This window comes from Bombyx mori, chromosome 8 (assembly GCF_030269925.1).
Source record: "Bombyx mori chromosome 8, ASM3026992v2".
Classification (NCBI taxonomy): domain Eukaryota; kingdom Metazoa; phylum Arthropoda; class Insecta; order Lepidoptera; family Bombycidae; genus Bombyx; species Bombyx mori.
In genome coordinates, this window is record NC_085114.1 from 11,979,573 (window position 1) to 11,995,700 (window position 16,128).

The 16,128-nt window shown below is 34.6% G+C and overlaps 1 protein-coding gene and 1 long non-coding RNA gene across 10 annotated transcripts in view; one reads left to right on the forward strand and one right to left on the reverse strand.

The window, feature by feature from the left end:
• Positions 1 to 2,354: 2,354 nt before the first annotated feature.
• The window catches only part of LOC101741177 (huntingtin-interacting protein 1), a 46,313-nt gene continuing 32,539 nt past the window's right edge, over positions 2,355 to 16,128 (forward strand). For 3 of the 9 annotated variants that reach the window (XM_038012406.2, XM_038012408.2, XM_038012409.2), the window contains exon 1: positions 2,377 to 2,904. In XM_038012406.2, coding sequence (XP_037868334.1) covers positions 2,821 to 2,904 — 84 coding nt within the window. In that variant the 5' untranslated portion in view covers positions 2,377 to 2,820. Of the gene's footprint in view, positions 2,905 to 5,543; positions 5,720 to 13,781; positions 13,871 to 14,656; positions 14,754 to 15,917; positions 16,047 to 16,128 lie in introns of those variants that run through there. The other 6 variants (XM_038012402.2, XM_038012403.2, XM_038012404.2 and 3 more) reach the window with 6 other exon arrangements.
• Positions 2,428 to 5,396, reverse strand: LOC134199291 (uncharacterized). The gene is made up of 2 exons (XR_009973726.1): positions 3,748 to 5,396; positions 2,428 to 3,221 (listed from the first exon to the last, which is right to left on the reverse strand). It is a non-coding gene; the product is annotated as an uncharacterized LOC134199291 (long non-coding RNA).

Below are 16,128 nucleotides of genomic sequence, written 5' to 3' on the forward strand. Positions count from 1 at the left end.
TTTGTCATTTGTTCCGCCTAAATAATATAAATAAATAAATAAAGCTCGGCTGTCGCTTATAGAGGTATAGGATAGGTAGCAGTCTCACTTACGGAGGTCCATGAGGAAAAACGACTCTCTCTTACAGAGGTTTCTGTTTCTCGCTAATAGAGGTTTTGGGAGCTTAAAATGACGGGTCCTTGCTATTACTCTCACTTATAGAGTTTTCTTACTTATCCAGTTCTCACTTACCCAGGTTTGACTGTAATTAAAAAATTCCAGTTAAAATATAGATACATACATTTCTATGGTATCATACACATTTTTTTCCAACATAGATATATTATATGATGGTTGGTTGGTTGGATACTATCAGAACGGCTCGACAAAATACAACTTTGAAATGCAACAAGCTGTATTTTTGAAATTTTTTGTAATGGGAAACTTTTTGAAGCGAGCGCGATTATGCGATTCCTAACACATAAATTGATATCGTTTACGATACGTATCGCCCATTTCTACCAATGACTAAAAGATTTGATGTAGAGTAGAACGGATTGTTTGGCAGGAACACGAGGAGTGAAGTAATGTGATTTTTTGAAGTTATACTTCTTAAGGCGCGTTAAGAAAAATTGATGAGTGAAATTTTACGATGCGCGCGCACCGTGACACAAAATTAACAGAATGAAGTTGCCCACTAAATCGCTCATTAGAATACAACCGACGTAACTTGCCGAGTCTGAATATAGCCGCAGGTGAACTTTCGCGGCTCTGTAAATTTGGCCCCCCTTTTTTTGAATTTCGGTTTTTTTTTTTTATTATTTATTTGTCGTTTGTTCGGCTTTTATTTATTTATAATTGATTAAACAAATGATCACCGTTAAGTGGGCCCCCTTACTAGATATCTTTATTTTTATCGCTCAGATTAATTCACTTTGATCAATTATCGTTTGTTCGACGACTATTGGTGATTGTTCGATCATATGTCGATGTCTAGGAAAGGGGACCAATTAACGGTGATCATTTGTTTAATTAATTTTAAATAAATAAAAGACGGACAAACAATTTTTACATTCACTCATTAACGAACAAACGACGAACAAATAATAAAAAATTAAAAATATCCGAAAATCAAAAAAAGGGCGGCCAAATTTATAGAGCCAGCTTTTGCGCATGTACACTCGTAAAAAAAGTGTTATTAGCATTCATTTTTTAGTAATATAAATGACAAAATTATTATTTAATATAATTCTTACTAAATATTATTAAATTATTAACGTTAAATATTTATTATTAATTATTTAATATTTCAAAAATAATAATAATAAAAATAAAGCTTTTTTTTATTGCCCATGCAGGCAGACGAGCATACGGCCCACCTGATGGTGAGTGGTTACCGTCACCCATGGACTTGTTTGAAGAAGGACATGTCATAGCGCTCGGGAAACACCGTGGCGGGGAGCTCATTCCATAGCCGAATGGTACGTGGCAAAAAAGACCTCTGGAAACGCACTGTGGATGAGCGCAGTGGCTCGAGGTAGTATGGATGAACTCTACTCCGGTGGCGGGCGGTGCGATGGTAAAAACGAGATGCCGGTATCATCTCGAACAATTCTTCAGAGCACTCCCCATGGAACATACGGTACAAAATACAGAGGGAACCGAAGTCTCTCCGCAGACCCAGAGGTTCCAAACGATCCGTGAGAATGGGATTAATCCCTTCTTAGTATAACTTCTTACGCGCGTATATAAGTACACGCACCCTTTTTTATTTATTATGGCTTAGATGGGTGGACAAGCTCACAGCCCACCTGGTGTCAAGTGGTTACTGGAGCCCATAGACATCTACGACGTAAATGCGCCACCCACCTTGAGATATAAGTTTTAAGATCTCAGTATAGTTACAACGGCTGCCCCGCCCTTCAAACCGAAATGCATTACTGCTTCATGGCAGAAATAGGCAGGGTGGTGGTACCTACCCGCGCGCACTCACAAAAGGTCCTACCACCAGTTTTGTTATATTTTGTCTATTTAGTGTTTTTTCAGGTTTAAATGTGTAATGACGGTGGTTTATTAACTGTTATAATTGTAATACCTGTGAAAGTGCACAAAGTTGGAAAAATGAAACAAAGCCGCTGGACGTATATATAGTTTCTCGAGATCCTCCAAAAAGCCCACTGAAAAACTACCATTTTACTGAGATTATGTTTCATCTCAATTCATTTCATCTCAGTTGATTAATGTCTCAAATTAATTATCTTCATTTTCTTTCACTTCATTTTATCTTTTTTCATAAAAATAGGAATATAAATTAAAATAAGACTTGACCTAAAGGTCTTACTTACCAGGTCATAAAATCCCTTAAAACAATGAAGTAGACCGATACAGGACTAATCTGTGAATACAACAGTTAATCTGTTGGTTGTGTCCATAGATTAAACACATAATATATTTGAGAGTTGTATCTGTTCCTCACAAAATCGAGAAATTAAACAGTGCTAAATAGTTTTCAAAGAGTAAAGTAATTTAAGTAGGTAGTGTTTTAATTAATCTGCGAGTTAAGAATAAATCATGGAGTAAAATATGTAATTTAAGTTAATAAATCTCAAAATAAATTCTGTACCTACCAACATAAATAAATAAATAACTTTTAAACTTTACTAAAAACAATTAACTTAACCATTCAACCAGTTTAAATTAGGGGAAACTATTTAAAAAAAAACAGACTTTAACTAAGTGTAACTTTAAACAGTAAAATTAGTGTGCTAAATTTTAATACACTGAACACGAGAAATTCTAAAATATTTTGTTGGTGTATGTACTTGTTAATGTGACAAACTTATGGCGTCTTTATCCTTGCCCCGTGTGCTTCAGCTGAAAAAGAACAGTCTGGATGCTGAACGTGAGCAGTTCGAGAAGACCCAGGTAAACAGAGTGAGCTGCACATTATTATTGAAATAATAGCACCCACGAGAGTAGACGAATCTAAGTCCCGCCGGTAGTAAGCGGTTACATTGAGCATTGAGAGCACTAACAATTATCTGTTGAGCCAGAAATCAACATCAACTTTTAGTCAGTTGTAAATTCAGTCTATAACCATTTTAAATAAATTAGAAAGCATAGTTTCTGTGGTGGTCTCATAGTTATGGTGATTACTTTATTTCCAAAGCTTAAGGTTCCTTTCGGGATTTTACTTCAATTAATCCATAGATACATTTAGATTATAATTTCAAAAGCATTATCTGAAAGATAGATAGGCATGTTCATATATTTTTTGCTTCTTAAAATACTTGTCATATACAGATACAATAAAAATTAAATATATATTTACTTAAATAACTATATATTTTTAAATATAAATTACATTCATATGTGTGAGTAAAATAATCATTCATCATATTGATGGTCAAACCTGACATAAAAATGTAAAAAATGCATTCTAAAAGCTACCTTTTATTTATTTACGGGGAACCAAATGGTACAGTACATTACCTACCTATTTACATACCTAGTTTAAGCAGGATATGTACATCAAAAAACAAAATAGTCTCCACCATTTATTGGTTGTAGAGCATCTTATGAGCCAACAGATTGTCATAATAAAAATGAATAACCGACATTACTGACTTAATTTCATAAATAAATATAAATATAAAGAAAAAAATATTGTAATATATCAAAAATAAAAACAAATTAACATGTAGAATCTACTGAAATGAAGAAATCATCTGTAGCCAACTGGCACCTAGGTGTCTGTATTGCACTCACATATTACATCATAGCTGGTTACTCTTGGTAGAGCAGTCGTGGTCCTTCCATCCTTGTTTATTATAGCCTTGACAGCTGTTCTCCACAATTCAGCAACTAAGGCTTGGTACACGCACTTGTTAAGTAGGGTTTTGGTAAGGATTTTATACTCACAGCTCATGACAAACTCACCAGAAATCAGATATAGACACTTAGCAAATCAATATTGATTACTCTTTCACTAAAGCAGTAGTTTACATTTACCACTGTACTTGAGACCATAGAACTCATATCTCAAAGTGGGTGGTGGCATTAACGTTGTAGATGTCTTTGGGCTCCGGTAACCACCTAACACCGGGTGGGCAGTGAGTTCGTATATCCATCTAAACAATAAAAACAAAAATAAAAATAAACTTATACTGCAACAATATTCTCTAAATTTCAAATTAATTCATCTAAATAGAAAATTGGGTTTTAATTTTGATAAAGTATAATATTTTCTTAATAGATACAGAGAAAAAGATTTAGTTCTGTTGGGAAATGAGTAAACTTTTCAGTGTCGTAACAAAATTGACAAGGGAAAAGGATGTACTCATTGTTTAATGACATCATTATTATAGATGTAGGTGTGTGAGAGCTAATGTAGGGAAACTTTCAAACAGCTCCTTAAATGAACTAGTTAGATCATTACATCTGAAAAGTATGTTTCTAAGCTATCATAAGGCATGTCCTCAAAGTTAGATGTGTTAAGGTGTGAGAGTTATTAATCATAAAATTTCAGTGGCAGCATTTCCTTATGAAATTGTGAAATTTCCCACTTTAGTAAGATCCATAGTTGCTATGTTAAGCATTGGTAGGAGGTATGTACTGGATTGCATGAGTACCATATTCTGCCTATTTCTGACTTGAAGCAATTGTGCGTTACATCTTAATGTTGGTTTTTTTTGCTATTTTATGGCTATTAGGCCAATGTAATTGAAACTTCAATATTATGTCTCAAGATGGTTGGTGGTATTGGTGTGTCTTTGATCCACTAACTTGATGTCATGAATTAGTTTGCTTGTCTTACTTAGTTATTAGAAAAAAACAAAATTCAATGTAGGAAAGTTGTGTACTTAATCATGCTGGAGAGCCGACGTTATGGTAATAAAACGTGTAGTGGACACGTCTATTAACTAGAAAACAAAATTGTAGACCATAAACGCATGGCGCATATTCGAGGTTTCACCAACTGAACTGCGCGTGCTAATAATAATAATAAAAACCCGGTTGAAACTAAGAATTTGAAATTTCTAACTACACTTTGTAACTTTAGGAAGAGCATTGAATGCATTTCTAACAAAACACAGAAGTTTTCCGCAGTCGTAATGAATCGTGATTAACATTCCTACTAGTTGATACAGATGTACTTTTTACGACATTACTAAAGCACTTCGCAAGGATTCTCGGACTCTCGATCTTATTAAAAACTCACTTAGAAATATTCACATTATTGATTTTGAGATACCATTGACTGTTGCGAATTATAGAACACACCCACATTCCAAAGTCCAGCTGTATGTATAATAGCAATATTATTCTGAACAGCTTCTAAAGATTTCCATTGATTTAATTTCAATAAAAAAAATTACGTGAGCTTCTCTGATATAATTTGGTTTTCAAACTATTGTTTATTGAATATAAAAGAAAACCTCTCATAGTTGCGTTGTCAATTTAAACTTTTATCAAATAAAGATAAAACTATAGTTGTGTACGCTCCAGCTCAACAACATTGATAAACTTATCAGGGACTATCTTTCCTGCTGATTTTACCATTACCTGTTACATTTTTAGTATCAACGCGTCAATATAGCATTGAATTTGAATGTTTGACACTATTCGCGCATGTCGAATATTCTAGTGGTTTTTTTTAAATAACGAATGTAGTGGGTTTGTGCTTAGTTGATACACGTACAAAGATATCAACTGGAACAGTGAAATAAATATTATGCAGGTAATCTTCAGTATCATATTATAATATTATTTGGAAAGTAAGTAAACATTTTAATAGCTAGCAGACAAGAAATTACTTTTGCAGAAAGATATGACATAGCGGTTCAGAAACTTTAAAGGTAATTGTCACAAGACGTGGTATATATTATAGATTTTCGATTAAATTTCGTCGGTCGTAATACTCATCATTGATCAGTCAAATTGTGATATTCCTTCTAGAATGTTTCCTAGGATAACTGCTAAACAAAAAATGGAGTTAGTCGCTAGCAATTAACATTTTGAGAGGTCAGAGTTTTGTGTAATTATGGTGATTGTTAATATCCGCTGACATCACATCACCCCATTTCCACAGGCCACCAAACTGCAAGTTATTAAAAATATCTATCATGTCGTAGCAATAACATTTGTTCTCCTATAGCAGACGCGTTTGTTCTCAAAGCATGTTTATTTACGTAGGTTGTATGTCGTTATCTCATACATGCGATGACTCACATCTTGTATACGTTTCAGATATGAAACATAAATTTTGAAGACATCTTTCAAGGAATTTAAAACGATATTACTAATTATTATAGCATCCATATTAAAATAAAAATATGTAGGTAGTTTAAAAACTAACACGTTTAAATAGTTTAACGAACTAACAATTAAAATCATCTTTTTTGATTTATTAATCAAGATATTTGAGCGTACCAGTAAAATTATCAGTCTTGTTACCGGTCCTTGATGTTTGTGCACATTTTAAAGTAAATCCGATGTCTTGAAGTCTGTGTCTGTCTTGAAAATGACATTCAAAGATTTCGTTAAATGCAAACATATACTAAATACTATACTATGTACATATACTAAATAAATGCTATACCAAAAACTGTATATACAACCAATAATAGCGACATTAAATATGAAACATAATCGGTCCAATTTTAGATCATAAAGTTAGGTATCTTCATCTTTCATCACTCAATCTACACCCAAGTGAATCGTTTAAATTAATCTACAAAATTTAAAAAAAAAAACGCTTAAGCTAATACTCGTTTCAATGACGTATACACATTAAATTTGTTTACATAGTCGGCTTCACATATAGGATGTGGGCTGTAAGGGCAATTACCGCGCATCCTCTTCCACTTGATCTCCCCAAATACTTCCTTTTGACGACAATGATTGCCGTATAGTTCTATAAATATTTTACTATCGGTTCTCGAATGCACACTGCTAAACTAAACGAATGAGGCTCGATTTTTTATTAAATGAGGATTTACTTGTGTTCTCGAGATCTTTCCAGTTTCACCAGGACAGGTGGGTGAGCACGGGCTCAGCCAGGCGTATTTATGTTTGAACAACCTCCTTCAATCAATAGCTCGTTGCTGAGCATCGTGATTCGTCCGCCCGGTTAAAAAACCACATAATTAATAAATCAACATCTTATTCTGTTCAACTATTAATGGGAAAAATATTTTTCAAGATTTTCAATGTTTTAGATAATAAATAGTTGGATAACAATAAGATTGTTCTCACGAGACCAGTGTCAGGACAGTTGTGAAAAATGTAACCGTTCGTTAAAATATAACTAGGTTTTATATTTCAGGATATTAAATTACGCATGGCCACCTTTTTACAGCTATTCCCGGGAAAGTACTGGGAAGAATACAAAAGCTGATTAAATTACGCACTTATTTTAATGACTTGCCTCGATCGAAGATTTATTTAAACGGCTAGCCAGTTTAATGGATTTCCAGGGAATCTGGAAGCTTTCTCTCAGTTCGTGTTGATTAGACACTTGTATGTTACTATCGTATTTATAGTATATCTAATAGCTGTGCTTACTTAAAGCCAATCTGACGCCACGTGTGGCTGTTTCACTGCTGGTATGGCGTAAACCCACAATGATTCATATTATCCACGCCTTGACTATTCTGCCTCTATGCTATTCAGAGTTGTCGTTTAAAGTGTAACATAGCCTATATTTTAATGCAACCGGAATTCGAACTATTTCTTTATAGCTACGTTATTCACGTAATTTTTTTGTTCGATACATCAATAACAAAAATGTAATTTTTGTATAAATGTTGACAACACACATTTTATTGAAGTGTAAGAACTTCAGCATCGTTATGATTTTTTATAATAAAAACTAGTTGAAATCGAAAAGGCGATATTTTAAAAGAGACAATTTATACCTACACATTTATTTGTTGGATTTAGCCTCCAAAGAAAACTATACGTCCTTACGGATCCATCAGATCCAAGAACTCTTGCATTAAATGCCTTCAGCTCTAACACTAGGAGTAGGCTTAGGGATCCCGGTAACCGTACTCGTCGAACTCGGCAAAGAGTTCGTCGTGCAACCTAACCCATGCATCAGCCCGCTGAGTTTCTCGCCGGATCTTTTCAGCGGGTCGCGATTCCGATTCGGTAGTAGATTCATTCGCGCAGCAGCTATTCTTGAGTTGTTAGGTCTTCTTCGGAGGCGCTCGGGCGGCTTTTAGCTAATCCCACCCCTCCTGGTTGAGCCTTGCTCGCCCACCTGTCCTGGGGAAACTGGAATGGCCTCCGGGCCAACAGAAATACTTCAATCATAAAAAAAAAAAAATTGATACTTCTGTAATGACGCTATTCACATATATTGTAAATAATGACACCCGGACAGATATTCGGCAATATTATTAATGGCTAGTCATATAGGTAGATATGATTGCGTGTGTCGTGCGATAAAATCCACGCGACAATTGGGGCGTGAATGCACGGTTTTTCTATTTGAGGCCGTAATTAATACTAATTATCTATTGTTGTTCCATTAAAATAGGAAACTAAACGTTTGTTCACACTCGAGGATATTGTGTCATCTTGTTGCGTTAATTCCGTATAAAATCAAAATAAAAGCAAAACATTTAACACACACAAAGTACAATGATCTGTCTTATCGCTAAGAGCGAACTCTTTTAGGAAATCATCGGGTGGAACGAATCATATAAGGAAATTAATGATCACATAAATTTATCAATTAATGTCAAATAAATTGACAATTATTGTCATTGTTATATTGCTATAGTTTGGCAGAAGTGCTTGAATTCATTTGGTGTTAGCTACTGGAGCCCACAGACTTCACGGCGTGAATACCTCCATGACGCGTCCTATGACATGTCCTTCTTCAAACAAGACTTGTGGAGAGTATTAAACGGTAGGCAGCGGCTTGGCTCTGCCCCTGAAATTCCTGCACTCACCATCAGGTGGGCTCGTCTGCCTATACGGCAATAAAAAAAGAAAAAAGAAAAGACATGTGGCCAAAATCTCAAATACTGTTATATGACATTCTAGTCTCATCAGGACATCTTTCACGCATCTAAGGTGCTCGGCTTCTTCGTCGCCGAAATAGGTAGGACTGTAATACTGACCCGTCAGTAATCAATACCCCCTAGGTACCACCCGTAAAAAATATCAAACTAATTTACAATCTCGGAGGTGTGAAAACATTTAACTTCTTTCTAAATTGTAAGAATTGAAGTAACACCATCATCATTCTTAGTAAGACGTGTGCCAGATCGTAATGATTGCTTAATGGGGCGTAAATTACGTAAATACGTAACCTAACACGTGTTCACGTTCGGGGCTCCCGTGATGTACGGATAAATAACATCGTATTTAGAAAACATTATTTATAAAATACCCGTTTGTATAATAAATAAATAAATAATAATAATAAATAAATATTTAATAACAATCACGCCACGTTAACTGGTCCCGTGCTAAGTTCGTAAAGAACTTGTGTTACAAGTACCAGATAACGGAAATAAATGTAAGATTTTTATTATACACGTACATATATTTAATATACATCCATAACCCTGGAAAAGAACTTTATATTTATCATACAAATATCTTCCCTTGGTGGGATTCGAACCCACGACCCCCTTGTGTAGTGACCATGTCACTTACCACTACACCAGACGACCGTTAAAGGTTAAGGATTGATGGAAAGTATAAGGATTGATGGTACTACGTTTGTATCCAATTCGCCTGTGTTTTTGGTAAAACTTGTATGAGGGTACATTCGATTATATCTGTCTAATGTGCGCATCACGCAAAAACTACTGTATTGTTTGTTTTATTTGCATATCGCAGGCAGTTGTTGTTTATATATAAAAAAAAATATTACAATGTCTGCGGTTAACATAAAAAAAAATTAAGTTAGTAACTGCGTTAACAGTAGTACACGACAGATGGCCTCATTAGTATCTGAATCGCGCTATTGATATGTTACATGATTTAAGAATAATAATTAAAATAAAACAGTCGCAGGGCTGTGAGTGCCACGTCATTTCGGATCTTCCAAATTCACTAACGGTGCTTTTATTAGGTACCTTAAGCATCGGTCAGCGTTCTCGTTGCTTCCGTCGCTTGTGACGAAGGGTTCAGCGAACAAATTAACCCTCCGGTCTCAGACACAGCCCATTGAGTTTCTCGCCGGATCTTCTCAGTGGGTCGCGTTTTCGATCGGGTGGTAGATTCTGGAAAGTACTGCTCTTGCTAGGGCTAATGTCAACTACATCAACAGATTAGAGCCCCATGAGCTCACCTACTCGTTCGTTGAATCTAGTATGGACCCCTCGAAGTCACTAGGAACACGAATATGCAGGAAAAAAAACTTGTGAGTTGAATTGCGAGCTGTTATGAATGAAATATTGTCCTACATACATACAGTACTTTAAATATCGCGCTACAATGATAGTAGCCTGCATGGGAACTCCGCGTAAAGCCCTAAGAATAGGTAACTATTGTTTAGAATTGTGAAATCTTCACCATTGTATTGTCTTTATTTATACGTTTTGACCGAGACGATCGCGTAAGCGATACCCGTGTACCGGTGCGGAATTTTATGGTCAACGGTAACTTGTACTCGTTTTGAATATCGCTCATGCATGATACACATGTAATAAGTTCCATAGATATAGTAAATTTTAGAACTGTACAGCTAGCGTGAAATGCTTGAAAAAAAGTACAATTCCGTTAATATGTTGTGTAGCACTTATTGTTCGAATTTTTTAAAAAAAATAATATATTTTAAAAGCCATCAGTGTGCTTAGTGTGAGTTTTTTAACGTTCTCGATAGCGTAAAAGTTAACTCCAATATGTATGCAGTTTGAACAGCGCCCCTAGCGGCAAACGTTCCAACTCCATAAAAGTTGATTTAACTTTTACGCTATCAAGAATGTTAAAAAACTCGCACTAAATACACAGAATACTTTTGTTACATAATTTTTGTGTACCTACTGAAAATTTTCTGAAAGCATGAAACTATTTTATTGTTCTGTATTTAATTATTTTCTTTATTGTATTATGTACTTTGGCCATCAATCTCGTACTCGTCACATATCGTCCTTATAATGCGATACGCGATGATTGAACCTACATTGGCCACGCATCTCAAGCCACATTAAAAACAATTTTAAAATCCACAATCCGAACTCATTTTTAGACGGCACTGACTTTCTTTTGAATATATGTTTATTCGTAGTTGTGATTAAATTTTATTTTAATAATAGTATTTTTTTTAAATTATTAGTAAGTCCACGTTTGAATTCTAACCTTTTATTATAAATATATGTATTGAAGTTGTGGTTACACGTAGAAGAACGAATCCAAAACGTAATTGTTTGAATTTTAGTCGCAACTCAATATGACGTAGTGTACATTTTATTCAGTTGTGTGGACAAATATAAGTTATGATATGATGAAAATTGTAAAGAAGTCCGATTAATATAGTTTAATACGGGTTCGTCCTCTGTAAATGAACGTTACGTTAGATCGTATTTCATCCCGTGACTCCGCTTCCTGCATTACTTACCGTCATCATGTCATCCGTCCTGACCGCGTAGCACTTTAACGTGTTATTGTAAGATTTATCTTTTATTAGGCTTTACCTACGAAATTGCCGTTTAGTATACAGAAAGTTAGTCGGTTTTTTATATATACTATATCGATTAATATATGCATCTGTGTTATTGATAATAATTAATTTTCCTACCTATGCTGATAGCCTTGAGAGGCTATTTCAGCTTCGCCCTAATGTGTAGGTGAGCTGACGGGGCTCAAACCGGAGCGGTGCTAACACTGGCCCTAGTAAGAGCAGTGCTTCGCAGAATCTACCACCGGATCGGAAACGCGACACACTGAGCAGATCCGGCGAGAAACTCAGTGGGCTGTGTCTGTGGGTATATTGCTTTTGTGCTAGCGGCAAATTTTGAATGCCCATTTGACCCATTTGTGAAGAAGTTTGGTGTACGGGCCCAATAAAATATTCAAAGGCATTTTGTACTGCCTCTCTGGTATTGAATTTGTTCCCTACCAAGAATTTATAACACTGGTGGTAGTGAGTCTCTTGTGAGTCCGCGTGGGTGGGTACCACCGCCCTGTCTGTTTCTGCCGTGAAGCGGTAATGCGTTTCGGTTTGAAGGGTGGGGCAGCCGTTGTAACTAAACTGAGATCTTAGAACTTATATCTCAAGGTGGGTGGCGCACTTACGTTGTAGATGTCTATGGGCTCCAGTAACCACTTAACACCGGGTGGGCTGTGAGCTCGTCCACCCATCTAAGCAATAAAAAAAATTGGTACTGAATCAGAGTCTAACAACCAACATGTTTAGCAATATACATACAGTTATACATACAATATACATACAGTTAAAATTGCTATTAGCACCGTTTTATCACTATGCAGTTACTTACTACCTTACTACATTTACGTTACCCAGTAACAAACGTGAAAAATATTAACTGAAGCCATACTCGGACTTAAATGTTGAAGCAACAGAAATATCGAGTTGTTCAAGCTAAGGCTTATATTCACTTGGTACTGATTAAAATCGAAAGACCTGGCTGGCGTACAGGTGTCTTGAAATCGCATTCACCTACAGAAGATATTAAGTCTTATTCTTACTAATTTTTATTAAGTGTTTTGGCCTTTTAAATATTCTCCTTTTTTCTATTTCAGTTCTTTTGCATTACATGTTTCATTTATTTATTTATTGATTAGATGGGTGGACGAGCTCACAGCCCACCCGGTGTTAAGTGGTTACTGGAGCCCATAGACATCTACGACGTAAATGCGTCATCCAACTTGAGATATAAGTTCTAAGGTCTCAAGTATTATTACAACGGCTGCCCCAGCCTTCAAACCAAAAGGCCTTACTGCTTCACGGCAGAAATAGGCAGAGTGGTGGTACCTACCCGCGCGGACTCACAGGAGGTCCTACCGCTAGTAAGTCATTACCATTAGTTGCGTATTGTCCATTTGTCAAACTCGATAAAATAAAATAACTTCTATAATATTGTATACTAGCGACCCGCCCTCGCTTCGCTTCGGAAACATTAAAACACACATGAAACCAAAAAAAATTAATAAAAAAAAATTAAAAAAAGTAGCCTATGTTCATCAGGGACAATGTCGGCTTCTAATGGAAAAAGAATTTTTCAAATCGGTCCAGTAGTTTCGGAGCCTATTCGAAACAAACAAACAAACAAACAAATCTTTCCTCTTTATAATATTAGTATTATTATTGTATATAATATAACTAAACACCACAAGCATCACAGTATACTCGTATACAGTATACTCGTAACCTAAGAGAGTTCGAATGATTTTCCAAATTTAACGTACATATGGGATGGTGGGAAACAAATTAAATGTACATACATATTTTGTATGTACTATAGATAGAAAAATGGGGTAAAACTGGACGAATACCCATGACCCAAGATTGTAATAGGTTGAAATTAATGTACGAGACCTGTACTCACAGTTAAAGTAATTACCTATTTTACCTGCCTATTAAAAATCGTCTACCTATTAAAAAAAAACAACACATTGGCTATTGCTTCAGAATTTGTTTTCTAATATCAATTTATTTTTTCGTGACAACCAAGCTCTTACTTATTTACTACTTACATAGCCACGCCTAATTTTGTTAAGTTATTAAAGTTGTTTTTAAGTTGTTATTATTGTTAAGATTATTAAAGTCTTTGCGTTTTACTAATATGTACTTATTTATTTTATATTTGTAACAGGTAAGCCAGACTGCCGCCGACCTTCTTAATTTTTTGCTTCAGTGTAATGAAACACCTGAATGAACACATTATTTAAAATCGGCATCAAGGTAGCAATTTGTTCCAGTTTACTTAAAAAGATTAATATATATTACAAAAAAAAAAAGACATTACGAAACTGTGTAAGCAACCTAATTGATTAATTAACACAAAAAGGTCAACTTGCGCGTGTTTTCACGACAATACGGTAAACATGAACAAAATGTACAAATACTTGTATGTATGTAAAAACGAAATGTATGAATGTACTTTACACAAAATGTACAAATGTAGCTTTTCGTAATTTGCACCCAAAAAAAATATTACACACCTCATTGCTGTTGTATCGTACGCTTTTGATCCTTTTTTATGAATTTATATGTTCCAATTTTTTATAAATTCTTGTTATACTAAAATATACATTATAAAAAAACACACAAAATACTCGTATAATACATACTTCTGTTTTTTTCTTAAGAAAATCGTTCGAAAATATTAACTTTTTTTAATAGATGTTTACATTCTCATGTTTAATTATGTGTTTAAAAAGCTCAGAACACATACCTAAAAGAAAACCATGCGATTCTCATTTCATTCATTTGATTCTAATTCGCTTAATTATAATTTCTAAAGAGAAAAATAAGCTATATGGTGTTATTCCGTAATTTGGAATTGTCGAAGCCATACCTTCGAACTTCAGCTTACATTTTTACGTTGTATTATTCATGGAATTTCAAACAATTACCGCATACCAAATAACTTAATCTCGGCCATCGTTTGTTTCAAAGCAAAATTAACTTTCTCGTATCGTTCATAAACACTAAAATTACTAAACACGTGTGACGTTTTCGATTCAGGTTTAACGAAACTCGCACGTAACTAATGCATGCTGACCGACCAACTCGAAACTAACACGCTATGGCGAATCCGAACGATAAACGCTTCTTCCAGCTGGTGAGTTTTATTTCAAATTACTAACATTCTGTTTCAGGAACTAACCGTCATTTCACGAAGTATTCTATTTTCATGATTCCTTAATCAAGTTACTCGGGGTCGGGGTTAATATATGTTGTCTCTGTCAAAGTAATTTTATTCTACACTAGCGGCGCGCTCCGGCTTCGCTCTTGTCTTTAACAAAAATCTCAACGATATTTGACGTTGTTTTATTTTTTAAAATAAAAGAACACTTATTGCGGCATAACTATAATAGTTAGACATAAGCTGTCGTGACACTTCTTGTAAATAATGTGTTCTACAAAGTCGTAGTTTATTATTTTATTCTATCATCAATAGTTTTCGCAGGGCACGTGATGTATAATATTTTAGGTATTTTTTTACACCTCGGGTCACATTATTGGAGTTTTAGTAAAGATCCCAATTTTTTTTAAAAAACATTATAGTCTATGTCACTCGGGAATAGTGTAGCTTCCAAACAGTAAAAGAATTTTTCAAATCGGTTCAGTAGTTTCAGAGCCTATTCAATACAAACAAATAAACAAATCCTTCCTCTTTATAATATTAGCATAGATAGTATAGACAAACTCTTCAAACTCAACCACAATTTCTCATATCATTATTCACATGATCCAATATCTTGTGTTCATCGACTTTGAATCTAAACATTTGTGTTGTAATAAATACATTTGTCGCGCCTCATCCACTTTCTTACACAATAATAGTCTTAAAAGACACCCGTTTTAAAATTAATGACATTTAAAACAAACTGAACTTAGTTAATTCAACACATGTGTCGTGCGAAGGTCGGTTAGTGCAATGTAAAATTTCAGACGTAACTGTATTGTAACTTCACGTATATGAGTCGTCTATTATCAAAGGCGGCAATCTGACTTTTGGACAATGATTGGTAAATCAGAAAAACGAATTATTGACTTTGTATTCCATTGGCAGTCACAAAACTCTTCGGAACGACATCTTAGATAAATAACAGGTTAACTATTAACCTTTATTTAATGCAGGTTTTGAACCGTATTCTTTGAAGGAGACGATTATATTCAAATAAATCTGTATTGACATATCAATAAAAAAATTTTGTCCAAATGTACAGATTGCCGCCTTTGATAATAGACGACTCATATATAATGTACAATCAAAATTAAAACGTGTATGGGTATGTGTAAAAATTAAGAATCTGCTTTGTTATAAAAAATTTAAAGTCCTTTTTTTTGGGTTTATCGATTGATTTAAGAGACTATTGTGCTCCAAATGTATTTCGCAAAGTCGTTTTTGGTTAGTATATTAGTCGTATACCAATACATTTGAGAATACGATTTCATGTATATTATATCAGATATAGCACGCGGTTGCGCTT